At 34.8% G+C, this 26,832-nt stretch overlaps 2 protein-coding genes and 1 long non-coding RNA gene across 4 annotated transcripts in view; all 3 read right to left on the reverse strand.

The window, feature by feature from the left end:
- The window catches only part of LOC141813195 (nicotinate phosphoribosyltransferase 2-like), a 46,155-nt gene that overhangs the window by 7,506 nt on the left and 11,817 nt on the right, over positions 1 to 26,832 (reverse strand). The window lies entirely within an intron of this gene.
- Positions 7,990 to 24,468, reverse strand: LOC141813196 (ADP-ribosylation factor 1). Of its 2 annotated transcripts, none has more exons than XM_074701113.1 (7): positions 24,379 to 24,468; positions 23,928 to 24,081; positions 10,636 to 10,706; positions 9,951 to 10,070; positions 9,297 to 9,415; positions 8,326 to 8,407; positions 7,990 to 8,252 (listed from the first exon to the last, which is right to left on the reverse strand). In XM_074701113.1, exons 2-7 carry the CDS (start codon positions 24,073 to 24,075, stop codon positions 8,250 to 8,252), a joined length of 543 nt encoding a protein of 180 aa, XP_074557214.1. In that variant the 5' UTR covers positions 24,076 to 24,081; positions 24,379 to 24,468; the 3' UTR covers positions 7,990 to 8,249. The 2 variants fall into 2 exon arrangements, with proteins under 2 accessions (XP_074557214.1, XP_074557213.1); XM_074701112.1 differs by having other exon boundaries at positions 24,345 to 24,385.
- Positions 17,339 to 18,097, reverse strand: LOC141813199 (uncharacterized). The gene is made up of 3 exons (XR_012600389.1): positions 17,940 to 18,097; positions 17,753 to 17,856; positions 17,339 to 17,642 (listed from the first exon to the last, which is right to left on the reverse strand). It is a non-coding gene; the product is annotated as an uncharacterized LOC141813199 (long non-coding RNA).

Consider the following 26,832-nt stretch of genomic DNA (forward strand, 5'->3'; position numbering starts at 1 on the left):
GGATGGGAATCAGATGTATGGCAGCATATGAGGCAGCGTAGTCTTCTAGTATAAGTGGGAGATTGTTGGGATGTATACCAGAATCCTAGCTATGTAAATAAATATTCTGAAATAAGAATCACATTTGGTCAATATTATGCAAGTGTCCATTTAATCTATACTGTAGATAAACATGGTTTGCGGAGTCACACACAGAAGACCATGTTATCAGTCCCTTATAGATTATAAACAGTGTTCACAACCAAGATGGATTGGACAAACCATCGGAGTGGTTGTAGTGTAATTTGGTTTTAGTCTGTCTTGACTATAGAATTACACTAGTACACTAAGTGTGTATTGAACAGGACCATCTGAGGATTGTTCGATTTATACTGACTATATAATCGAACTAAACCTCTGTTACTATAGATGTACATACTCTTAATCCCGATATAATAACAAACACATATACTTAGTATATACTTCTTTAATTCATCAAAGGGTAAGATTTAGATTGATATATCAATAGGCCCGATGAATTGGGAAGTAGTATTATGTACATGGTGTATTGTTGATTATAGAAGGAATCTATGTCCTATAATCTAGGTTGATGATGTCCCCTTGAGGAGCTCATAAGGATTATCATGTAAACCCTGCAGGTGGATCTTGTCCGCATGATAATAAGGTTGAGTGGTACTACTCTTGGAATAAAAGTTGATTAAATTCGAGTTGTCAATAACTCATTTAATTGACGGACATACGATATCTTAAACACAGGGAGACTAATGTACTTGTAGTAAGAAGGAGCCCATATTGTAATATGGGATTGGTGCGGTAGTTCGATAATAACTATTTAGTGGTATGAGTTATTATTGATGGACTAAGGTTGTGTGTTCAGCGCGAACACGGGAAGCCTTAGCTCATCAGAAGGCCAAAATCAATTCCTCCTCTAGGTCCCTACTGTAACCTCTGGGAATCCTCAAGTCCACCTTGGATGAATTCGTGAAGAAACTGGTCTTTCGAACTAATACAAAGGAGTGTAATCGATCAGGTGATCGATTACACACCTTGGTAATCGATCACCTAATCGATTACCAGAGTTTCTCATACGAAGGCAGGTAATCGATCAGGTGATCGATTACCAGCCTGGTAATCGATCACCTGATCGATTACCAGTGTTAATGAGAAAAGTTACGTGAGTTAATCGATTCTTTGATCGATTAAAGGCCGCGGGTTCGAATAGAAAACTTCCGAAATCATTCCAAAAATCTCCGATTTGATTGATTCAAATCATGCCATGTTTATGAATCAATCATATGTTTATGGCTCAAATTATACCATATTTGGGAGATGGCTAGGCTATAAAAGAAGGGGGTTTGCTTGGCTTTTGAGCACACAACAATTCTTTCTTGGTGGCCGAGAGAGACTCTCGGCAGCCTCTTCTTCTCTTCTTATTTCTCACAACGAGAAGGAAGTTTTGCTAGCCATCGGAGAGAAGAATTCTGGCGGAGAAAATTCTCAAAGGATCGTTGCCCACACAACGTTCGAGAAGGGGAGAGGAATACGGCAGAAGACCGAGGGGTTATCTACATCCTTCATCCGAAGAGGTATAATTTAATGTTTCCGCTTTAAATTAAATTATGCCTTTTGTATTGGATCCTGTAAACCAAACACAAGAGCCCAATGATCTAAACGAGTCGATCAAACATCGTTTGATCGACTATGAGGGCAACTTGAGATCGTTTCGGAAAAATTTTTGTTCTGCAAGAATCTACCGGAACGGTTTTTCAAGACTTTCCCATCAGGCACAATCTTCAATCTCTGTAAACTGTCAAAATCTTTCCTTAAACTTTCACTACACATTTGTAAGAGGAAGATATCATTTGTAAAGGTTTCTCTGCCTTCAAAGATTGCTTTGAGAAGGAGAAGTTTCATAGTAGAATGGTCGCATGGTGTGTGTGGATCCTTGGATTAGTCACCACATAGAGGTGGATACCAAGTAAATCGAATGGGTTAGCATTGGTTTCATTTTGTCTTGCTTTTGTTTTGTGCTTCCGCTAACGATTTTGTAGGCAAGAGCAAAAAGTTGCTATTCACCCCTTATAGCAAACACAACGGTCCCAACAATTAATCTATTTCTTAAACTTAACTTGAACTCTTTGTCATTATCAAAACTCAAGTTTGATCATCTAGTACTCCCTGCACCAACAAAAGTTAGATCATAGTTTACTCTTCAATTTAACATAAAGTGTTTTCAAATATGATCAGGATCCTTTTGGATCATTAGGAAGAACGATTGGAAATTGACATGTGCATATCACATTTCATGTAATTTTTATACTACACATCCAAATCTTAATTTATGTCATTAATGACATTGGTATTGTGATTACTATTAAGGCTTGTTACAATTATATTCTAGTAATTATGACTTCTTTAATCATATACTAATAGAGTTAATGAACCAGATTATTTTTCATGAGTATTCTACTCATAAAGTTTGACATTGTTATTGACGTCAATTAAAGTTTAATCATGTGTCATATACGAATCACATATAGCACAAGTAGAAAATTATTGGATTTTATCCCGTTTAGTGGGCTCACATGCAATTTGTGACATGCGGATCTATATCATTAAAAGAGTCAAACTTATTAAATGATCTAACTTATGTTTATTGAGGTATGAGATATTGGATGTAGGGTTCATATATGTAGAACTCGTTAACCTGTACCGTTATCATTAATGATTGATAATGAATGGGTTTATATATATAAGACATGATCCCCATTGGATTAGGTATTCTGACATATCTCTACGCTCCCCATCCGCAAAGACACTACAATGCCATTAACTTAGTTCTTGTGTAAGATCAATCCCTCTGCTTTTCTCCATAGGATTTTCAATGTTATGAATGACACATAAAATGATGGCTATTCCATTGCATTCAGATTCATCATCTTATTTTATATATTTATTTTTTATTATTAAATTTGATGAAATTAAATCCTTGTGCATGTCTTATTTTCTTTTATAGAGTTTATCTTATTTAGAATTCATACTCTTAGAAAATAAAATTCCCAATATAAATGACCTAAAGAGATAAATGTACCACTGCCACTCGCGAGCAGGCAGGGGCGGAGCCAGGATTCTTCCGAAGGGTGGGCCAAATTTTTTTTAACAAATTGATAAAAAAAATAAGTTGAAGTCTTGAATTATCTACGAAGTAAACAATTATCTAAGAGTTAAAATAAATTAACTCAATTCAAAGTTAAACTAATCCAATCATAATTCGATCAACATTAGAATCCAATTAAATACAGTTAACACCACTTATCCAATTAACTAATTAGTTATATTATCATATTAATACAACTAACCTCAACCCATGTTTAACCACTCGAATCCAACTTTTCAAATGAACCAAATCTAAAATAGGGCAAACCTATCTCGATAGATCAAACCAATAAATGGTAACATTAAGACCGAATCAAGCTTTTAACACCAACCCTTAAACTAACCAATTCAACATCAACCAACCAATCCAACAAAACAAAAAAATTCCAACATCAACAGATCAATTCCACAACCAAATTCAATCCATCAATATATCCCAACAACCATGAACTAATCCCAACCAAACAAGAATCTAATAGAGCATCAATCCTAAACCGAATCAAACACCCACGATCAGATATTCAGATCACCATCCAATAGATCAATCCAAGAAACTAATAAATCAGCAACCAACTAAAATAGTAATTCTAAGCAAATAGACTCAATTAACCATAATAAAGCTTACCTTAGTTTGAACCCTAATACAACTCAGATTCCAATTCCGTTTCCTCCTCCCTGCCAATCCAAAGAAAACTTACGATCCGTGCCCTAGCATTTAGCTTAGCCCTAATCACACTCTGCCGCGATTCCTTCGATCACAATCTTCACCGATCGATCTCCCAAATCGATCTGTAATGTAAACTCCATCAAATTCAGAAATCCAACACAACAGCAACAACTCAAATTAAACAGGATCTCATCTTGGTCCCTTTCTCGCTGGCGAAGGAGGCGAAAATCTCTGGGCTGCGAACAATGAGATCCAGAGCGCAAAGACGGCGACGGTAGGGGCGATCGCGGGGAAGGGAGATGCGGCGTGAGTAGGCAGGGGAGAGGAGAGGGCGTCCGTTTTTTCGCGAACCCTAGCATGACGGCGGCAGGCGGCTCTGCTTCATGAAGAACGACGACGGAGAATCACCGATTCACCGTGGTTGTCGCTCAAGGAGAAGGGAGAGTTGCCGGTTGCGGCAGAGGGAGACCTTATGCAGTCATGCCGATTACGATTTCAGGTGGAAGAAGAAAAGGAAATCCTGCGAAGGGGAAGAGGAATCACGATCGGTAGAATCACTGCAGGGGAAATCGCGGTTCGAGAGAGGAAAAGTTGTGGCTTTACAAATTCCTAACGAGTTAACGGGTTTTAAACCTGAATTCCATTAATCCTATTTTTTTCCTGTATTTTACAAAGACTGGGCCATGGCCCAGGTTGGCCCACCAGTAGCTCCACCCCTAAGAGCAGGGTCATCTCAACCCTCCCAGAGGCCCTTTTAGAAGTCCTAGGCAAATAAAAATTATTTATTTATTTATTTATTTTTTAAAAAATGATATTAGGTTTTTATTAAAAAATTAATTTTTTTAGAAGTAAAATTACTAATAAAATGTTATATTCAAATTTTTTATAATAATTTTTTTAATTAATAAAATTATTTAATTATTTAATCTTTAAATATTATTAATAATTTTATTAATTTTAATTTTTACAAAATTCTTTCATATACTAAAGTATTAGGTATTGTCAAGATTTAATATCTTAAATATTATTTTTAATTCTAAATTTATTATTTTTAAAAAAAATATTTAATTTGGAAAATAAATTTAAACTATTAATATCTTATAACATATTATATTTTTTAAAAAATTTTAAGATTCAAACATGTTAACTACAAAAAAATTTTCATTTAAAAATATAACAAAAAATTAAAGATGATTTTATGTAATAAAACAATCAATTTGATATTTAAAAAATTAACATACTACTTTACATTGAATTAATGAAGAACCCCTACTTTTTATACTTATCAAAGGAAAAAAAGAAAGAGCAAGAAAGAGAGATTATAGATGGAGAGGAAAAGAACATCCTTGAGAGTATCAATAGGAAGGGTGGAGGACACAAGATCAATGGACGATAGAGGAAAAGGATGTAGGGGCATCGACAAGAGAGGGAAAGGGCACGAGATCGCTGATGACTGTAAGACCGCACATTTTTTAGAAATCAATATGAAAAAAATCTACTAAATTTTAAAAAATAAAATATATAATTTTAAAAAATTAACAATAAATAAAATTAAAATAATTTAAAATTTAAAATATATAATATATAATTTTTAAAATTGAACTTAAATTAAAGTGAATATTTTTTTAAAAAAAAACTAAATGTAAAACTAAAGAATTTTAGGATCCTAATAAATTGAGGCCGTAAATATAATTCTATATCTTGAGTCGACACTGCTCGAGAGTCTCAAATGACACTACTTGTATGATGCCTCAACCTGCGCACTAGGGATGCATCTTCCTTGCTCCCCTCAGGGAGTGAGACTTCAATGATTGGAGCCATCCAGAGGGAAAATACACTTATGAGGTATAGAAAGCTCAATTCCATCAGGGTATCCTTAAACAAGTCTCAAACTTGATATCAACAATGTGTAAATTCAACCCCTCTTTTATCTCTTTTGAAGTCAAGGAGGGCCAAGTACAGATGGGCCAAGGTAGGAAAAAAAAGACAAAAATAAAAAGCATCTTTTTATTTTCGTTTTCATCGGAAGAGCATCCCGTATTGAAAAAATATCAAAGGGTACCTTATCTCATTTTTCAATCAAAAATATTCTTATTCTAATATTATTATAATAATTTTAATCAAAATTACTACAAGGTGAATAAAATATTTACCCTAAAACTATTATAACATTAATAAAAATTACTTCAACCATTGATTGAAACGATCAAACTGTCGAAATAATTTTGATCATATTAAAATAATTTTAACTAAGAATATATTTAATCAACTTGAAATAATTTAAACTAGTATTTGACTAACATTAGAATAGTTTTAAAGTTTAGGGTCTAATTTTAACAGAAATTGCTACCCATGGCAATTTAGACCAAATCTATTACAACTATGTCACTCTTTTAATATGTTTTCAACATAGGGGTCTCTTTTTAGAAATACAAAATTAAGAGGTGTCCTTTTACTTTTTGTCAAAAAAAAATTTTCACCCATTGTTTGAAGAACAAAGTTGAACTTCCACCTTCCACCTAGATTGAGGGACATGTAGTAGATTCTTTTGCAAAAGCACACTCAATAGGGCTCTTGAAAATTCTCTTTTTAAGTTCAATTCTCGCACAATGTAACTCAATTACGAACACAATTATGTGCCTTCAAAAATTCAAAGAAAACTATCTAATCTATAGTGAAGAAAATTTAGGAGCACAACCAACAAAGGAAAAAAAGAAAAACAAAGATCAGATAGGAAATACCGACTAAAAAGAAGTGTCCTATTGGAAGCTTAGAACACTAGTAATATTTCTAGAGAACCAAGCAAATAAAATTATATAACAAATCGTAGAACCATTTAAGTTCAACTAATTTAGTAGAGGTCATAGTAGAAGATATCGAGTGTTCCTCCTACCATTCACATTTAACCCCTTTGTTGGAGTCTCATGGTCCAAGGGAACTTGAAGCAAGGTCAATCAAGGACAAGCCAAACTACTAACAAGCCAAAAGGCAATCAAACCGATCCGATCAAATAAATCAAAATTGATTAAATCAATTTTTTAACTAATCGAATCGATTTAACTTTCTAATGAAAATCCAACAGATAAAACATCAATCAATTCAATCGAAATCGAAATAATTAATTTTCCCATCATATAGATATTTTTCAACAATCAATTAAAAATTAAAAAATTAAAAATTAATTACTATTTTCCATTGATGATGGACAATCAAGTCTAACAATCGACTATGAAATATTCTATTCAATTTCCAAACTTAATGATCTATTACTATATAGTTAACAATCGACTATTATAGCAATCGATTGCTAATAACATACCAATCAATTGATTTTATTAAATTTAATCGAATTCAAATTTTTCAAATCAAAATTGAACTAATTTAACCAATATTTTTTTAAATAAAAAAATTAAATTTCTAAATTAACCAAACTAAATTTATAAATTCGATTGATTCAACTAATCTTTTACTCACCCCCCTAGCCAGAATAACCTAGAACTTGACGATGACCCTCAAAGAACCAACCTCAAAAATCTAGTGGCCAGGGAACTTACAAACCCAATATCACAAAGCAAAGAAAAACTAAACGTTGAAAAAAACAGAAGTTCCTACCACAACTTGACGAAGACCCTCAAGGAACCAACCTCCAAAAATCTAGTGGCCAGGGTACTTACAAACCCAAAATCTAAACGTTGGAAAAAACAAAAGTTCCTACCCCATCACAGCAATAGCATTTCGTAGCCTATTAGTTTTTGTGCCAACAAGGTTGAGAATCATGGGAAGGGGACCTAATGTCTTGAGGGGCAAAAAATAACTTTTTTGAAAGCTTTTGGTGCACAGTAACAATGATGAGATAACATGAGAAGACACTGTCACTGCTCCACACCTTTTCACTACGGTAGCCCGCTTCGGCTACCCACCTGAGTAATCCACTTCAACTACCCACCTTGTTGACTCACTTCTATTAGTCCTCAACTCTCCCCAATACTTATCCAATTATTCACACCTCGACCTTTTTTCTCCAACTCAACCCTACAAAGACTTACTCGGACAAGGCAAATCTTATAATAGCAGAAAAAAGTTCCTTGTGATCAATTTCTTCCCTGCTGAGTATAACCAAGGGCAAACGCTGACCTGATATATCAACACCAAACAACCAAAAAAAATGATACAACTGATGCATATGATCAGCACAAAACAACTTAAACAACCAAGTAGTACAAGGGGGAAAACGAATTAAAAGACATGTTTCTACTAAACAATATATCCTAACAAAAATGCAACACGTAGAAGAAATCCAGGGTACAAATACACCATATGAAAGATAACAAGCAACTTATTAGAGCTATCTTCATCCATATCATACACAAAACATCAAACGGTGTGGCAAATGCCAAGTGCTACTTTGTCCATCAAGCAACGTCTATTACTGTATAGATAAGATTCGTGTCAGTATATACGTAAATGTTCAACTAGAACGCTGTGATTGAGGGAAGAAATACCTTGCTGGCTATGTTGCTGGAGAGCCAATCAAGCCCCTCGTACAAGCCCTCTCCCGATGTAGCACAAGTACTCTGTATATACCTGAGCATAGCAAGTGCCAAAATACCAATCATGATTCAGAAGCATAAGCATGTTAAACCATTGATCGAGCACAATAAAATTGGCAAAACTGGATGGATTCCTACGTTCATTTTAGAAGTTATATGATATCTTTTAGTCAGCTCTGATGCGTCAATCAAGCTTGCCTTGCTCAAGGATTCATTTCAGCAAAAGATGGAATCCACCACCCCAGCGGCCCCACACAGTCAGTCCCATGACCATTTGTGAGAAGGTAAATCGAAAAGCTGCAATTGGCCATGACGGAAAAGGGCATTGCCTCAGCTTCGTTGAGATTCGACCCTTGCCCACTTCAGTAACTCTGCTCCGTCATAACCAACTCAACTATACCCCAAGGGCTGCTCAGGGATTCATATCACTATGGCATATGCCAAATGAATGTGAATTGCTCAAGGATTTAGTTGACCTTGATTTTCCCTATCATCCATATTTTGGTAAAACCAAATGATCCTTGACCAAGAATTGTGTTATGTAACAAATTCAGAAAATGTATGCTCTCTCTCTCTACTAGATATCAGGATACATAGTTTAGTTATGCTTAAAATGCTATGTTAATTCTCTTCGACCATAATGTCTACGATAAAAAAGCAATAATTTTGGTTACAATAGAATATAACCAACTAATGGGCAACCTCATGCACAAAGCTCCGCTAATATGAGTTCCTAGAGAAGGATCAGACCACATTGGATCAATTGTACACAGTTTGACCTTGCATTGCAAGAGGAGGTTGTTCTCATGACTCAAATCCGTAACCACCAGATCACATGGCATCAACTTTACTATTATGTCAAGACTCCCTTTCAACATAATATAACTAACTAAATCAGATAAATTGCCAATTGAGCATCTTACCAGTGTCGCTGACGCAGAGAATGCAGACCAAGCTTATCAGTGATTTCAGCAGCATTCATTGCATTTGGAAGGTCTTGTTTGTTAGCAAAGACAAGCAAGACAGCATCCCTTAACTCATCCTACCAACACCAGAACATATTCAAAATCCATGAAATAACACAGGGTGGCAAAAATAAAATAAAATAGCAGATATTAAACCTGTATACTTAGGGTTTTACCATTACCAAAATAATTTAGTAAACCATTCTAATTGTCAAGCACAACCAATATGATTGTTTTTCAGATAAATTTAAGAAATCCTTTTTCTTTAGTTCTGCAGTATTTGATGTTCCATCAACTAAGAGTCTAAGTTGTTTTCACATAATCACCAATCAGGATATGCAAATTCAGTATATCAATTATTTAACAAGCAGGACAACCATTTAAACAATTAAAGAATGAAAATAAATTGACAGAAAGGATGTTGAATATCTTATGATCACAAAGAGCCAGTTTTTAATCATATTTCCTGGGATTGTCTAATAAATATAAATGTATGTCCTCTCTTACAAAACAAGCTATTGAAATAATTACTGTAAATTTTTCCACAAACTAGTAGCAAGAGCATAGTGACCAATAGATATTTTGTAAGATAAATTTTACAAATATAAGTACCTCATTGAGCATCCTGTGGAGTTCATCCCTTGCCTCAACAACACGATCTCGGTCATTGCTATCAACAACAAAAATAAGGCCTTGTGTATTTTGGAAATAATGCCTCCAGAGAGGTCTGATCTGAAATCCCCAGCATAAAGGCAAATAAATTGATTGACTATTAATTGAACAAGTGTGTAGCAAAATAATTATTCTCAACTCTAAAGGGTACATGTTCTATATTTTAAAATCATCATACTCTTTAAGTCCCACTATACTACATTCAATTGATTATACCTAGTCAAAGGACAAATTTAGTCTAGGCATCACAATCTAATAATGTAATGATAATCTAATACAATTTTTGGTGTGGAATCACTAGAAAGGATAAATATGACAAATACAATATTTGAGAGTCATCAGGTGTATCATCAATAGATAATAAAATGAGAGAGAGAAAATTGAAATGGAATAGATATGCTGAAAGGCCGTTGATAGTGTTTATAGGTAATATAATTAATCAACTAGAGTAGGAGTAAAGGTGTAAGGGATAGAGGAAGATTGTAAGCTAATTTATTGATTTGAATATTATACTTTGCATAGAGATAGAGTTCAATGAAGAGAAAGGATTCATATAGCTAATCCTAAATAGCTCAGACAAACAAAACTTGAAGTTGATGATATGATAAGTAGCTCATTCTAGTACCTTATCCTGACCACCAACATCCCATACAGTGAAGCTAATGTTCTTGTATTCAACAGTCTCTACATTGAAGCCTGCATTGGAATACAACAACAATATAAATATTGATTCTAAGATTTCTATTATTCTACAAACATATACGCTCCAACAACTTCTATTACTATACATTAACTATAATTGATTATAAAAAACTAAAAAACAAATACATACATATTTCCAAGTGCTTAAACCAAATTTCATGTATATTGCAACCATAAGTTCATTTTAAGTTAATGCAGTGATCCACATTGCAGCAAAGAAACCTCATCAACGTGAAAGTTGAATCGTGTGTGTGTGTGTAAATGAGATGATGAGTGAATCGTGTGTGTGTGTGTGTGTGTGTGTAAATGAGATGATGAGTTATCTCAAGTGATTCTTTGTCAAAGACAAAGAAGGGGCAAGCGGTCCTCACCCTCACCAAATTACCATATGCTCATTTAAGTTAATGTAGTGATCCACATTTCAGCAAAGAAACCTCATCAAAGTGAGATTTGAATCATGTGTGTGTGTGTACACTCTGACAACTTCTATTACTATACATTAGCTATAATTGATTATAAAAAACCAAAAAATAAACACATACATATTTCCAAGTGTCTAAACCAAATTGCATGTATGTTGCAACCATAAGTTCATTTTAAGTTAATGTAGTGACCACATTTCAGCAAAGAAACCTCATCAAAATGAGAGTTGAATCGTGTGTGTGTGTAAATGAAGATGATGAGTGACCACATCTCAAGTAACCATCAAAATGAGACTTGAACTGACCACATCTCAAGTGATTCTTTGTCAAAGACAAAGGAGGATTAAGCGGCCCTCACCCTCACCAAATTACCACAAGTTCATTTTAAGTTAATGTCCATCGGGATCTCAACTTCCTGATCACCTAAGTCTTCTAGGTGGAAGTCTGTATTAGAGCTTACAGAGCCAAGTATAGCTAGTTTCCCTGATAGGTTCCTGGGGTACAAGAGCCCTGTTCAGTGCAGTGGCACTTGAACTTGGTGGTTTTGGTGGTAGTAGTATTTGTTGTAGTCTGTTGTTGGTTCAGGGGTGCCACCATGCTTGCCAGTGCAAACTTCTGATGGATATTCAGACACGATCCGAGAGATAATAGGGGTGGACAAAAAGAGTGCATAATCTTTGGTAAGTTGCAATGCTGTATCAGGAGCAATAAGAAAATTAAATCCCAAGATGAGGTGAATATGTTTATGTGGGAATAGTCTAATCCAAAGTTGAGGAAGAGAAACGGATGGACTGAAAGTATCACAGTTGGTATAAAAACGGAGGTGAACGTTTTTGACGAACTTGTGATAGGTGTCCATCAAATTGTGTACTGGACAAAGATTGGTTAGTCATTTTGATGAGGGTGGTAGACCAAATAGAAAGTAAAGTAGCTTCATCAATAGTAGAGTTGGTGGTTCCGCTATTAAGGAAAGCATGAAGTAGAACTTCATGCCCATGAATATTTAAGTGACACGTAACTCGAATATCCACGGAATGTCCAATATTACAAATACTCATGTCAGTTGGATCCTCCTGAATAAGGAGTCATTTTCCCCCATCGTCAAGTATATGTTCGCTATTTAAAAAGTTTTTCTTAAGGCTGGCTATTTCAGCCTCAAGCAGATTTATTCTGATTTCGAGAACAGAAACCCTTGTCTCAAGTAGTATATTCCTTGTATTGCCTCGAATCACGTGGGTAGTGGATCAAAATATCAAAAATCTATTAGAGGCATAGGTTACAAATTTATTTCTTACAGATTTGGCAAGTTCCTCTTTTATCTATGGCTGGGTAGAAACCACAAATAAAACAAAGAACATTATCTGTTCCTATTTTGAGGTTCCAATCATGAGGTCACTCTCATTGATCAGATCTTAAATCGATTAAGTTCGAAGGCATGAATTGAGAGTACATAAAGTTCAAATTATCAGCTGGTAAAGTTTCCAACTGGTTTGTTAAGTTGTCCAATTCTTGCTGGAATTGAAAACTTGTAATTCCATATTTATCAGCTACCTCATAGGGGTTATTCAGAAAGGAGTTTACTAGAGTGTAATGAAGATGGAACTTCTTCCATATCGTCAATTGATATAATGGAATAGATAGAAGAGGCATCTGATACATCAGATTAAACATCTACTAAGTCTAGATTAGTACAGGAGACTAATTTTGCTTCCCTAGTATATAGGTTTTTCCTATTAGGACAAGAAGAAGATAAGCTGCATTACAGGCAAAACAAGTTATTGTATTAGCATATGTTTTCTTTGGTTTACATTTTCAAACATGTTTGTCTTTATTGAGATAAGGCTTTTCGCCCTGCTTTTTCTCAAATAATTAGTCTTAGGTCTGAATTTAAGTTTGGATATTAAAGTTGGTTGTCTCCTTCTCTTAGTATTGACTGTGTCATTCCGTTGAGGAGTGTAAATCTGGCTATAGAAATCATATTGTTGATTTTTCAATTGTTTCTGTATTTGGATATACGTACATTTTTCTATTAACTTGGTGATAATGTGTTGTATTCTTACTCCTATGTTATCATAGAGTGAGGGGGCATTCATATCTATCCAGGTTTTGTGTTTTTTTTTACCCAAGTCTCCTGGTAATTTACTGAACAACTGTTCTCCAAGGGCGGGATTACAGTAATTTCCTGAGACTGCGGTAAGTGTTAAAAAGTCATTACAAAATGGCTTGATCCAACTGAAGAGTTGGAGCTATTCTAAGTCTCTCGTGGCTTCTTTCGGCCTTATGTCAAGTCCAATGTTAACATCCCTGACGATTAATAGCCTATGGATGGTATAATAAAAGTTTAGAATATTGTTGCCACGAGATGCTATCCTAGTTACTTCATCAGGGAGTTTTAGCTTATAAGTTTCCCAAACTACTCTAGTTACATATCCTAAGTAGTTTTCTCTTACTCAAATCATGGCTTCGCCAGTTTCGATGTCAAGTTCGTGCTTAGCTTGATAGTCTCGTTTGATTGAGACCATCCATTGTTATAAGCATGTGTCATATAACTAAGGATCACACTCAATTATGTTAAGACGGAATCTTTCCAAAAAAAGTGATTTCTAGTGGCCTTCTTTTTCCTAATAGTCCTAAGTAAAGGATTATTATTGGTGTAAGGAGTTACGTTTTTTCGGGAGGATGACCTTGTCCATAATCCATTATTTTCATTGAACTTTCTAGATATTGAACCTCAAAAGGTTCTCTAGAAGTAGCAAATGATTCTACTATATTCATGTGTGATACCTCTTGTTTTAGTTTTCTAGTGATGATATTTCTTTCTTCATCAAAATATAATTCCCATTCCTCCTCCAGTTTTTGGTGTTTTTTATCGAACTGTTCTAGTTCAGCTAAGTCTTTTTGAGTTAGAGAAGTAGCAACTTCTGCTGGAAGATAAACGTATTCATCTAAATCTTCAAAGAAGGATTTGATTGTATCCATTCTATTCATGAAGTTTAGGTTATATGCCTCCCTACTAACTTGTACTGTTTGTTGGGTCATTTCTAGATGTCTAGCACCTAATTGTTTAAGTATTTGTAGAGGATCGGTGTCTTCTATATTCATTAGATTCAAGTTATCATTATCATCTTTTATTTCTTCGTTTAGCGAAGTAGAGGGTTGATATCCACTAAATCTAACTGTTAGGCTTCCATGTCAGTCTTTATACATTGTAGACTCCATTGGTTGAAGTGTTTGTTCTGGAGTTCCTAGATTAATAGTCCATTATCGTCATGCTAAAGTTTCAGAATTAAAATCTCTAAGTTTCAAAATGTAGATTCCTTATGAAGTAAGGGCTTCAATGATATCATTAATTTTTACTTTGAAGTTATTATTAATGTGATTCATTATTTCTCCTAAAAATATAATATCAAGTTGAATGTTATTATTCTAGAAATCTCCATATCCTTTGGTTTGAACCAGAATTTTAATGTGCTTGACAAAATCTTTGATCGTTATATTAAAATTGGGCATAAGTAATGCCTAAGTTGTTGTTCGTATCTACTTCTATAAGTCTTATGACTGCCTTCTCTTTGAAAAAGAATCTGGACTCATATAAGATGAGCAACACTTTCCTCCTACTCTTTTTCTAGTTAGGCCTCTAAGTCCAAAGACAATTAAACCCAAATGTCTTCGATTTAAGAGTGCTCTTGCTGACCCTTTGGTCATAAGGCCTAATCTTTCTTCTCCTCCATCAGAAAGATGAAGTGGTTCTGTCTTGTGACGTCGAAAGACAAAAGTAGCAAGTGAAAGTATCCCTTGATCATATAATCGTCTGGGATTAAGTGTATTTAATTATTCATTAGAGAACAAAGTTAGATCTTTATCTATAACTATGAGTTCTTCTAATCTAAAATTAGAGACACTATTTCTTCAAGTTAGAATGTTATCTAGCTAGGAGGTAGTATTTGTTTCATTCTGTCGTCCTCTCAAAGTTTGAGAAGGACCTATAAAAATCTCAGTTTGAGTTCTAGTAAGATTCATGTTGACTGAGGATTATAAGTTAGAAAAGAGTAAGTTTTGGGTTGTCTTTTGGAACTTATATTTCTAGTCGATAATTTGCTAGTCTTTGGTTATGTTTGCCAAACTTTCTTTCCATTCTATGGACTGATTTATTCCTTGTACTTGAGTTTCTATTAGAAGCAATTTATTTTCTGAGTGTTATTCGGTGATGAAGTGAGATTAATAAGGCTATTATAGTGTTGTTTTGTTGAGTCCACACTAAAGTATCCATCCTCTGTAGTTTTAGAATATTGTTGTGTATAATCTCAAATTTTAGTTTATTCATTTATATTTGATTTTGTCAAGTATAGCATGAAGCGTTCTAAGTTCTTCGTCAATCTGAGTCCCATTATTGGTAATTAGTCCTTTAAGTTAAAGTAATAACTCATTAGATTGAGTTTCTATAATTCTAGGTTTGTTTTCTTCAATAAGTTTTGATAGAATTAGTATGTCCTTTTTTGTAGGAATACTTACTAGATTAAATTGGCTAAATCTTCTATTTAAAGAATTATAAGGTAGTAAAGATTTTTTCTAATATCACTTAATATCTAGTTTTTTTTATCAGGTCATTAGTAAGTTGTTCCATCATTTGACACATATGTCTTTGCTGGGATTCTAAGGAATTCCTAGACTTACAAGTAGATCTGTGATAGTATTTAAGTGGGGTATCAGAATGTAGATAGTGATTGTAAGTTTCATTCTAATTTAACAACAATGTCTATTCTGATCTAAAGCAATGATTTTTGCGAGGGATATTGTAAAGCAAAGTCTAGATAGTTTAATTGTTTGTGTTCCTGCAGAAGGCTAGACGAAGTCATTCACTATCATTCTAGTCCTAGAATGTTGGCTCTGATACCATATTTTACATGATAATTGTGTACGGTGCAACAACATAATCTTTACACGATGTGTATATGGTGCAACAACATAACTAAAAGTAGCGATAGGAGTAGTGGAAGGGGTAGTAGAAATTGAGATTTCCATCTAGAAATGACCAAAGAAATAAGCCTGAAAGCTTATCCAAGGTTTCCTAAATCTTCTCTAGTTAAGGTTATTTTAGAAGGTTTTCCGTCAAATCTAGGTCATGCCGGAAAGGATACCAATCTTCCTTGTCTGCTTAGCTTTTACTTCTTCTTCCAATGAATCTCACCTGTTAAGGAATTAGAAACTTGCTTTTGAGCCCTGGCTATTGTCAGGTCTTACATCGGCCTCTTGCTTTGTTACCTTACTTAACCCGCACAGATCTTACCAGTTTCAAGGTTATTCTGTTCCTTATACAATTATCGTTCTTCTTTAAAGGATACTTGGAAAAGGACTAACGAACCAAGAAAGTAAAGCAAAACTAAGGACAGGAGGAATGCTGAGCCTTCCCTGACCTAGAAGTTTATTCAAGCTACCATAGAAGGGAAATTACAAACACTTGCAAACATAAAACACTTATAGAGGAAATTAGTGAGGTGTGCTCTTGTCTTGTTCACCCTTCTCTTCTCCGTCTATATCTTATTAGCAACTGATGGGGTCCCTATATAGAGGTATACAAACCTCCAGACATTAAGTTTTTTACAATACAATTCATAAAAAAAGAAAGTCATAAGGACTTAGTGGAAGAAAAAGTAGTTCCCACTCATGCATCTTTTAGCTGCACTGAGGAGAAAGTAGTGGCTATAATGCATCTTTTTGTCAATGATTGCATTATTAGTCTTGTGATGTCCTTGCTTACGGTTCCATCAAATTGATTAGATTCTTTTCTTCAATGGAGTCGACTAAATGTGATGCTCGGGATAAGCTAACCAAATAGGCAAATACTGCTTGTGATGAGTTGGCTAGTTTCTTGTTAATCCATTCTTTATTTTTCTTATGATAGTGTCGGCATAAAGCAGAATGTTGAGTTGTAAATGTATAGGGAAAAAATTATGTCCATGTCTTTAGGCCAGTATATTTTTTCCGTATAAGTTTTGCCTGCCAGGAAGAAGAATTCATAAGGATCATGCTTTAAGGTTAAAGAAGTAATCCATTAAGGTTAAAGAAGTAATAAATCTTCCTTTAACTTGATGGTGTGCAAACTCTTCATAATCAATGCTGGCTTTGTGAAAAGATAGTATTTGGCATTGGCATCCGAATTTTGTTACAGTAGAACAATGAGGAAATGCTTTAAGGCATTTCAACTTATAATTGAACTCTGCTTCATAGATTATGGTAATGTTAGGAGTTGGATTTTCATGAAACCATATAAGAATTTTACACAGATCCAGAAAAGTTTGAAGAGTGGAATTCTCTACAAGACTTTGAATATAAATCGAAATATCTTCTGGTAGATTGTTAGTCTGCCCAAAAATGCTTTCGGAAGTCTTTCCGGCCTTTGCTCTAAGGATTTCGAGTGATTGATAATCCTTTGGCCGTTGTGACACCTGAAGATTGGTGTTGCACCAGAAAGGCTTAACTCACAGAAGTCGCTAAACGAGTTAATATCCTGTTTAGAGGAAGACTGTAGTGACTTAGTTATTGCCTTTAAATATGTTTTATCTGGCTGGAGTTTTCCATCCGATTTAAATAAAGTGCTGATGAAAAATTAAGGCCTACTTTTGCCCAGTGAGAAGGTTTTTCACAAACTAAGATAGCAGTTTTAACTTCTTCCCCGTCATATAGACTCCTTGGGTACCTATAAAGACAACATAACAGGAGAACTTCTTGCCCTCCGATTTTTGAACAGTGATTAAGAAGTAATTGAAAATTGCATTTATAATAGCAATTTTGTGGTTAGCAATACCTGATGCAGTGGGAATATTCCAAATGTTACTGATAAAGCATTGTTGGATATTATCCAGCTTTGACCTGGAGTCAAATTGGAATTATTTTTCTTTTATGGTGAACTGCTGAAGTTCTTGATTACCGAACTTCATAGTTTTCATTGAAAAAGTTTTTACTTTTTTCGATCCATTTATGATGGATAAGTAAGTAATATGGCAAGCTCTTGATAAACAAATCAAAATGTTAGCGAAGAAGTCGAAATAGTGTATCAGCTAAAGAATAATTTACGTCTTTAATATATTCCCATTGTATTTTCAATCCACTGTTTATGATAGTATCTGTGAATTTGATTCATCACTTACCACTTAAGCCTTTCCTAAGTCCTTTTTCTTATAGTAATCTCCTGCTTACTATAAATAAAAAGTATAAATGCATCAACAAATTACTGCTAAGATTTCATAATATAAGAAAGTCAAGTGACCTTTCTCTTTGTATTTTCCAAAAGTATATCGACATAGTGCTTCTGAAGTTTTTGGATCATATTTAAAAAAATTTCTAAATCGGACTCCTCCCTAGTCTGATTCACACTCACTATTTCAATAACCAAATAGTCTAAATCTAGTAGTGTAAGTACTGAAATTGTTTTAACCAGTTTGATTTGTTTAACTAAATCAATGTCTTATTGGCTAAAATACTTTTGTCCAATTATTGATGTTTTATTATATAAAAGCCCGATAATTTTTCCTGTATTTTTCAGATAATGCCTTGCATAATTAAGAAGTTCAAGAAAAGACCTGAGGGTTTTTGTATCCTCCATCTTATCAGAAAAATCTAATATTTTGGAAGAGATATGTGGTTAAAGGCATTGTCAATATAGACAAGTAAACATAAATATACCTCTGAAAATATCATCCATTTTCCGTTGAAAAATCTAAGGAGCTACATTAAATCCAAATGGCATAACTAGTCATTCAAAATGTCCTTCCAAATAAGAGAATGTTATCCATTCTATTGAGTCAGATACATCTTTACTTGTCAAAATTCAAATTTCATATCGAATTTAGAATACCATTTTGAATTTTGTATTTTATTTATAAGTTAATCCTTATCTGGTATCTTATAACCATTCACAATTGTCATTGAGTCGTTTATAATTGAATATCATTCAAAACTATCCTCATTTTTATTCTGCTCCTTTATTTGCTATAAAGGCTACCATTCTTACATGATAATTGTGTATATGGTGCAACAACATAACTAGAGGGTAGCAATAGGGGTAGTAGAAATTGAAATTCTCTCTAGAAGTGACCAAAGAAATAAGCATAAAAGCTTATCCCAGGTTTCCTAGATCTACTCTAATTAAGGTTATTTTAGAAGGTTTTCCGTCAAGTCGGAAAGGATACCAACCTTCCTTGTCTACTTAGCTTAGCGTTTACTTTTTCTTCTAGTGAGCCACACTTGTTAAAGAATTAAAGAAAGTAAAACTTCGTTCACTAAGGCGGTGGTTTTGAAGCATTGCAAATGAAAGAGTACGAATCGCAACTGTGAATCAACAGAAGAGAAATGAAGACAAGATAGAAGATGTACGTGTAGTAGAAAAGATTCTTTGTCTCCTAAATTTGATTATAAGGGACAAAAGGTTTACGCTCAATGACCATTGAAGAATTAGAGAGTTTAGTACAAACACTTGAGGAAAAGATCAAGAGAAGACAAGAAGAGTCATTGGAGCAAGTTCTCAAAGCCAAACACTATGTTGAAGGACGATGGAAAAGGAAAGAATTATTTTATAGGTCGTGAATGAGGAAGAGCACGTGGACAAGAAAGAGGACATGGACATGACTAAATTGGATCAAGTAGGAGTAATAGAGGCCTATAGTCGTGAAGAAAGAAGCTAAGCATCACCTAGAGACTATGGAAGGACGAGAGGAAGAGGATAAGCTATTATCCAACTTCAAATGGGAGAAAGTATGAAAGTCTTAAGTTGAATGCTATGCTTGTCATAAAATGGGTCATTGTACTTGGGAATGTTAAGGTGCTAGTAATGGTATTAAAGAAGAGGCTAATCTTATTGGTGATAATCAAGAAACTGAAGAATTAACTTTGTTGTTATAAATCAATGAAGAAGAGAAGGGTGATAATAGCTTATGGTACTTGGACAATGTTGCAAGCAATCAAATGAGTGGATACAAAGATATACTTGTAGAGCTTTGACGAGAGAGTGAAAAACACCGTTTCTATTGGAGCCTCCTCAAAAATCCACATCGAATCTCTTCCAAAGATAGTAGCCATAAAATGATTCTAGATGTTTACTTTGTGCTGAAATTAAGGAATAACATTCTAAGTCTAGGCTAAGTACTTGAAAAAGATTGAGATTCTTATGAAAAATAATTATCTTTAGCTTAGATATCAAAATGTTAATTTGCTTGCTAAGGTTGTTATGTCAAGAAATAGGATATTTACATTAAATATTAAAATAATTAAAGCAAAGTGTTTGAAGGCCAATGTGCAAGATAAAGCATAGCATTGGCACATGAGATTTGGTCATTTGAACTTTGGAACCTCCAAGAAAAGTAGATGGTGAAAGAGATGTCTCCAATCAATCATCCCAATCATTTATGTGAACATGTATTCTCAACAAACATTATGCTAGGAGTTTTCCAAAAGAAGCAACCAAGCCTCTTGTGTATGCAGATGTCTATGGACTAATCAATCGATCTTCACTCAATAATAGTAAATGTTTTCTACTTTTTATTGATAATATTATAAGAAGGGAAGCCTTGGCGCAACGATAAAATTATTGTCGTGTGACTTAGAGATCACGGATTTGAGTCGCGGAAATAGCCTCTGCAAAGCAGGATAAGGCTATGTACAAGAGACCCTTCCTCGGGACTCCGCATTGGCGGGAACTTCATGCGCCAAGCTACCCTTTTATTAATAATTTTAAAAGAAAAACTTAGATTTATTTTCTTAAGAAAAAATGAGAAGCTTTTGTTGCTTCCAAAAATTTCAAAATGCTTGTAGAAAAAATGAGACTTGGTATAACATCAAAGCTTTCAGATCTAATAGGGGAAGTGAATTCACTTACAAAGAGTTTGATAACTTCAATGAAACTCATGGAATTAGTCTTTCTTTGGCAATTCCTAGATTGCCACAACAAAATAGAGTAGCCAAGAGAAAGAATAAAATCATTCTTAACATGAAAAGATGCATGCTAAAAGCCAAAAATATGCAAAAGAAGTTTGGGGCCAAATTTGTTTCTTGTGTAGTTCCTTGTATAATCGCTCTCTAACATTGAATGTCAAAGATCAGACTTTTCAAGAAGCATAGGATAGAAGAAAGCCTAGCGACAAATATTTGTGAGTTTTTTGAAGCATTGCATATGCTCAAGTACCTTATCAAGAGAGATCCAATTTGATGGTCAGAGTGTTTAATATTTATGTATTGAATAGGATTTACATTACAAAGGTTACAAATTATCCAACCCAATTATGGTAGAGTGGTTGTAAACCGAGATGTTAAATTTGTTGAAGAAGCCATATAGAAATGGGAAGCTCAAAAAGCAAAAAGCTTATAATTTTCTTCTATCCTTTGGAGAAGAATAGATCATAGTGCCTACACAACACACAACTCTACCATATACCTCTCCTGAAGAAAGTTCAAAACACAACTCCACCACCTACCTCTGACGAAGAGTTCAATTGAAACACCTCGTAAAAAGTTTGCAGGATATATGTGTTGCAACTGATGAAATCAAAGATTATGTTTTATTGTATTTTTGCAAATTAGGAGCTCCTAACTATTAAAGTGGTGGCCTAAAATAAACAATTTAGGATGGCAATAGATGAAGAAATGAACACAATTCAAAAAGAATAACACATGGGAAATTGGTAGCCCTTCCAAAAGGAAAGCAAACGTACGGTTTGAAATGAGTCTACAAAGTAAAGAAGAACCAGGAGGTCCCCAAAATACAAAGTTCAAGAGGATTTAGTCAACAACCAAGTCAAGTATTGATTATGAAGTTTTTGCTCCAGTTGCTCGTTTAGAATCTATTCAATTGATTATTGCATTAGCTACACAAAGAAAATGAAGCATTATTAAGTTGAATGTCAAGTCAACTTTCTTAAATGGCAAGTTAGTGGAGGTTATTTACATAAAACAACTACAATGTCCACATGAATAGTCTCTATGTTAAGAAAAAGGAGATAGGTGATTTATTAATTGTTTGCCTATTTATTCATGATTTGATTTTCACATGAAGTAATTCAACAACATTTGAAGAATTCAAAATAAAAAACATGGCTACAAAATTTGAAATGACAGATATTGGGATGATGTTATATTATCTTGGTTTTAAAGTAAGCAAACTGATAATGGTTTTTTTTTTGTTTCTCAAAAGGGATACGCAATAAAATCTTGCACGAATTTGATATGGAGAACTGTCAATCAATTGTCATTCATATTGAATGTAGAGTCAAGCCAACTAGATTTGACAATGGTGAGAATGTAAATCCATTAATGTATCAAAAATTTGTGATACTTAAACATGTTCCAGACTGATTCTTAATGGAGTTGGACTCATTAGTTGTTACATGGAGTTCCTAACTTGATCTCATATGAAGGCTAGTAAAAGAATATGTCAGAGGAACTTTTGATTATGGTTTAATTTATTCATTCTCTGAGACTTGCAGTAGGTGAAGGCACAATATCAAATTATTGATGTTTTCACCAAAACATTGAAGTTTAAAGATCTTGCAAGATTGTGAAGGCACAAGAACAAATTGTTGATATTTTCACCAAAGCATTAAGGTTTAAAGATTTTGCAAGATAAAGAGCAAAGGCTTGGAGTAAAGAAAAAAATTAAGTTCATAAGGTATTGGAAAGATAAAGTAATTAGTTTTTTCTAGATAAGAATACATTCATTGTATCTAGAATATATTCATCGTATCTAAGGTACATTCATTGTATCTAGAGTCTCATCGTATCCAGGGTACATTTATCATATTTAGAACATATTATTGTATCTAGGGTACACTAATTGTATCTAGAGTACATTCATCGTACATTCCTCGTATCTAAAGTCTAAGTTTAATTTGGTCAAAAAATCATTAATCTAGAGGAGTCTCTAGAACTTTCTCAGTTTCTCTTGTATCTACAAAAACCCAATTGTACTTGACATATCAAAACATTGAAAACACGAGTTATAGAGTTCTCCTATATCATCTTCCTCCCGATTAAAGATTTTTTATCCTCTTCCTTTCTAACAAAGCGGTATCATATATATATATATATATATATATATATATATAGTTTAAAGAAGAGGGGAAAAAAGGAATTGGAGTGATGTTAATTTAAGTTAGAATCAAGGTTGTGTGATTGAAGTTCATATCATGAAATATTTTTAGAACTAGATTTTCTACAACTAAGCAAATCAAAAAGGCCCGGTTATGTGGTAACTGCCAACCAACAGATACATACAAGTTACAACAAACATGCTCTCTCTCTCTCTCTCTCTCTCTCTCTCTCTCTCTCTCTCTCTCTCTCTCTCTCTCTCTATATATATATATATATATATATATATATATATATATATATATATATATATTCTTTTGGCCTTGTAATTGACAAAATGTTCTGTAACACATTAAAATTTATATTTGATGGACGAATAAATGGCCAATTTTTGATGGATCATAACTTCCAACAATATCTTAGCAGTTAAGAAAATTATATAGCCATGAAAGATCAAATTACGCGCAAACTTCGTTCTCCACCTTTAATTTTTGTTCCATACAACACCCACTAATTGTGCTTAGATCCACCATTGTACGAATTGAGTTCAAGCTTTCCTCAGTCCCTTTTCGTCCTAACATGAAATAAAGAGTATAGGTCCCAAACAAATGCATAATCCATCATGGACACGATAATGAAAAACATCATTTTTCATGGAAACGATAATGAAACACATCATTTTAGGAGGAACATTTATGCGAAGATTAATAATGCATACCGATGGTAGGAATGGTGGTGACAATCTCCCCGAGCTTAAGCTTGTAAAGGATGGTTGTCTTTCCAGCAGCATCAAGTCCCACCATCAGAATCCTCATCTCCTTCTTCGCAAATAGGCGACTAAAAAGCTTAGCAAACGTGAGCCCCATGATTCTCTGTGCAAAATCCGAAAGAGTAAATATCAATAAAAAAAATTCCGAACCAAATGCAGGATCTAGAGGATGAACAAATATAGCACAGACTTTGGGGGGGAAAGTCACAAGAAATGCCGAAAGAGAAATGAACTCATGATTTAGAAAAGACAAAGCAGAAACTTCCCAGATCTGAATCCGCTATAAGTAAACGACAAAAATTGGAAACAACTTGAGACCGTAGGAAGATCAAGTAAGCAATCACAGTATAAATCTTTAGAATCGACCAGAGGGAAGGCTTGCAAGAAGATCTGAACGCACCAGAAAGGCTTACGGGAGAGACCTTCAGAATCCTTCTCTCCTTGCAAAGAAGGGGACGATGAGGAGAGGCACATAAATAGGAAGGAGAAGACGCATTGCGGTCCACAAACGTGTGGTTGGTTGGGGGCATAGGTCGGCGGTCGATCTGCAGTGTGCAGTTGGACCAGAACAGACAACTAAATCGGTCCGCATAAACCCAAACTATATTTCTCAGTTACCACGAAATTGTATCGGAATGCTTCTATTTTTTTTTTCATAAATACTTATTGAAAATAAATTATGATTCATATGATCTTTTTTTAAAACTTTTGATCATTTATATTGGTAGCTGTATTTATTCCATTTGTTGAGGCATACTTTTTACATTAATGACGTTTAATAAGTTTTTAGGAGATTTAACTTTGGCAAAAAATTAAAAGGCCATCTTTATTTATTATCATTTTTTTACATGTTGAAATAACGTCCAAGTTTTTTTTTATTATGATTGTAACTATTATAATTTTGTTGAAACAATTTTATTCAAGTTAAGATGATTTTGATCAATATTAATAATTTTAATTAAATTGACTAATAGTATTTATAATAATTTTTATATTTTAAAAAATAAAAAAATATGATAGAATGTTATTTTGATATTTTTTGAAAAGTGTTATCATCATCCTTTTATTTTTTGCCCATTAACATTTAATTTATTTTTTTATTCGATTGTGTCTTTTAGGATATACTTTCTTAATTAATATACTAAAGTCCTTAATTTTTTTCCAATGTGTATATATTATAAGTTATATCAATAGTCCCCGGGGGTAATAGTGCAACGGTAGGACATCCGGGTTGTAACTCAGGACCCGCAATTCAATCCCCAGCTACGGCGTATTTGCAGGAATTTTCCTTCAAATGGGGAACGCAATCAAAGGATGTTAGGCATCTGGATTGGCCGCCGTATGCGCTTCCCGATTTACCCTGGTGGTCAGTGGGAAACTTCCGTGGGACCGAGCCGGCCACCCCCAGAGATGTGACTACTGGGATTATCATTTTTTTATAAGCTATATCAATATCTTTAAGATACACTTTTTACATTATTCTGATATCATATAGTTTAAACCCTTTTTCTTCCGTAAAGATAGCATCAATTCAACACAATCGACCTCACGATCATTTATAAGGAGATAAATCGAGAAGTTGTAGTTGTCTATGATGGAGGAGGGTATTACCTCGACTTCGTCGAGATTCGACCCTCGTCTATTTCAACACCTTTGCTCCGTTGTAACTAACTCAATTATGTCCCGAAAGTATATAGTTCAAACTCAATGTTTATGTATTTTAAACTAATTGTGTATATTTTATGTTTGATTGACACTAATTGTTTTATAAACTTTTTTGAGAGGTATGCATGTTTTATACTTTATGTTTAATTTTACAAAGTTACGCAAAATTAATGTTAGTTCTTGATGCGGAAGGTCTCGCCCGGTCCTACGTGGCCGAGAAGGTCAACAACCTGTCTTACCTGGCCGGTCCCAGGGTCCACGATCCCGCCCCCAGGGTCTAGGGCCTAAATGGTCTTGGGAACTTACCTGGACCGGAGGACCCGGTACTTGGCTTCTCCGACCAGACGATTACCGCGATGAGTCTCGGCACTATCCTGCCCGGCCAGCACCGGCCCTTCAGCTGTCTGCTTGGGATAAGACAGCTACAACCTGACCCGAGGATACCTCACACTACTGGAGTGTTTCCCGAGCAACTCATGGTGTAGCTCCTTCCGATCAGCTCAACCCATTCCACCTAGCCTGGTCGGGCATCTTGCCCGGCCCCATCCCGCCGCAACGCCTGGCCTACAAAACTATGGTTACTATCTCCTTACCCGACCAGCTTGGGCCTTTACTCCTCTCGCCCGAGATAACATGGTCTTAGCCATTCCCGGGCTAGCCCCACTCTTTTATGTCATTTCCCGGGTAGTTAGTCCTCAAGCTCGGCTCAGTAGACGCAGACCCGACATCAGCCTCGCCAGGCCATCAGGTGCCCGGTCGATACTTCCCATAGCTATTCTCTAGTAAGCCCCTGGCCTGGGCTCCCATAATCAGCATATGCATGTTGCTCAGTCTGCCCGGTCCGCTCGACCACTTACCTTGTTCATTGCACCCGGCTAAACCCAATCCTCACTAGTCCTGGGTACCTTTCCCACTCCGATATTAACATATGTTCAAGTCTTACTAACACCCAACTGCAATACAGACAGCCAAGTGTGCAAACGGCCGCGCAGGGGAAAGCTACGCCCACGTCCCCACGTCTCGCCCTGTCCCTGTGACTACCTTTCTACTTGCGGCTAAACGACAAATATGACGTGTGGCCTCTCGCCACAGGGCAGTTATAGGAGTATCGCCCTTGTCTCCTAGATGCTACCCTATCAGTGCAGATGTCAGACATGCTCAGGCTTGGTTCCCCCGGATACCTCCACAG

The sequence above is a fragment of the Curcuma longa genome, chromosome 20 (assembly GCF_044706935.1).
Source record: "Curcuma longa cultivar G26 ecotype Majalengka, Jawa Barat chromosome 20, ITB_CL_G26_1.1, whole genome shotgun sequence".
Taxonomy (NCBI): domain Eukaryota; kingdom Viridiplantae; phylum Streptophyta; class Magnoliopsida; order Zingiberales; family Zingiberaceae; genus Curcuma; species Curcuma longa.

Bases quoted from the DNA above. Each gene is read 5' to 3' on its own strand.
- LOC141813196 (XM_074701113.1), bottom strand. From the start codon at position 24,075: ATGGGGCTCACGTTTGCTAAGCTTTTTAGTCGCCTATTTGCGAAGAAG. The intron at 10,707-23,927 runs GTATGCATTATT...ATTCCAATGCAG, and splicing joins CACCACCATTCCTACCATCG to GCTTCAATGTAGAGACTGTT. The intron at 9,416-9,950 runs GTACTTATATTT...TGGTGTTGGTAG, and splicing joins TCCACAGGATGCTCAATGAG to GATGAGTTAAGGGATGCTGT.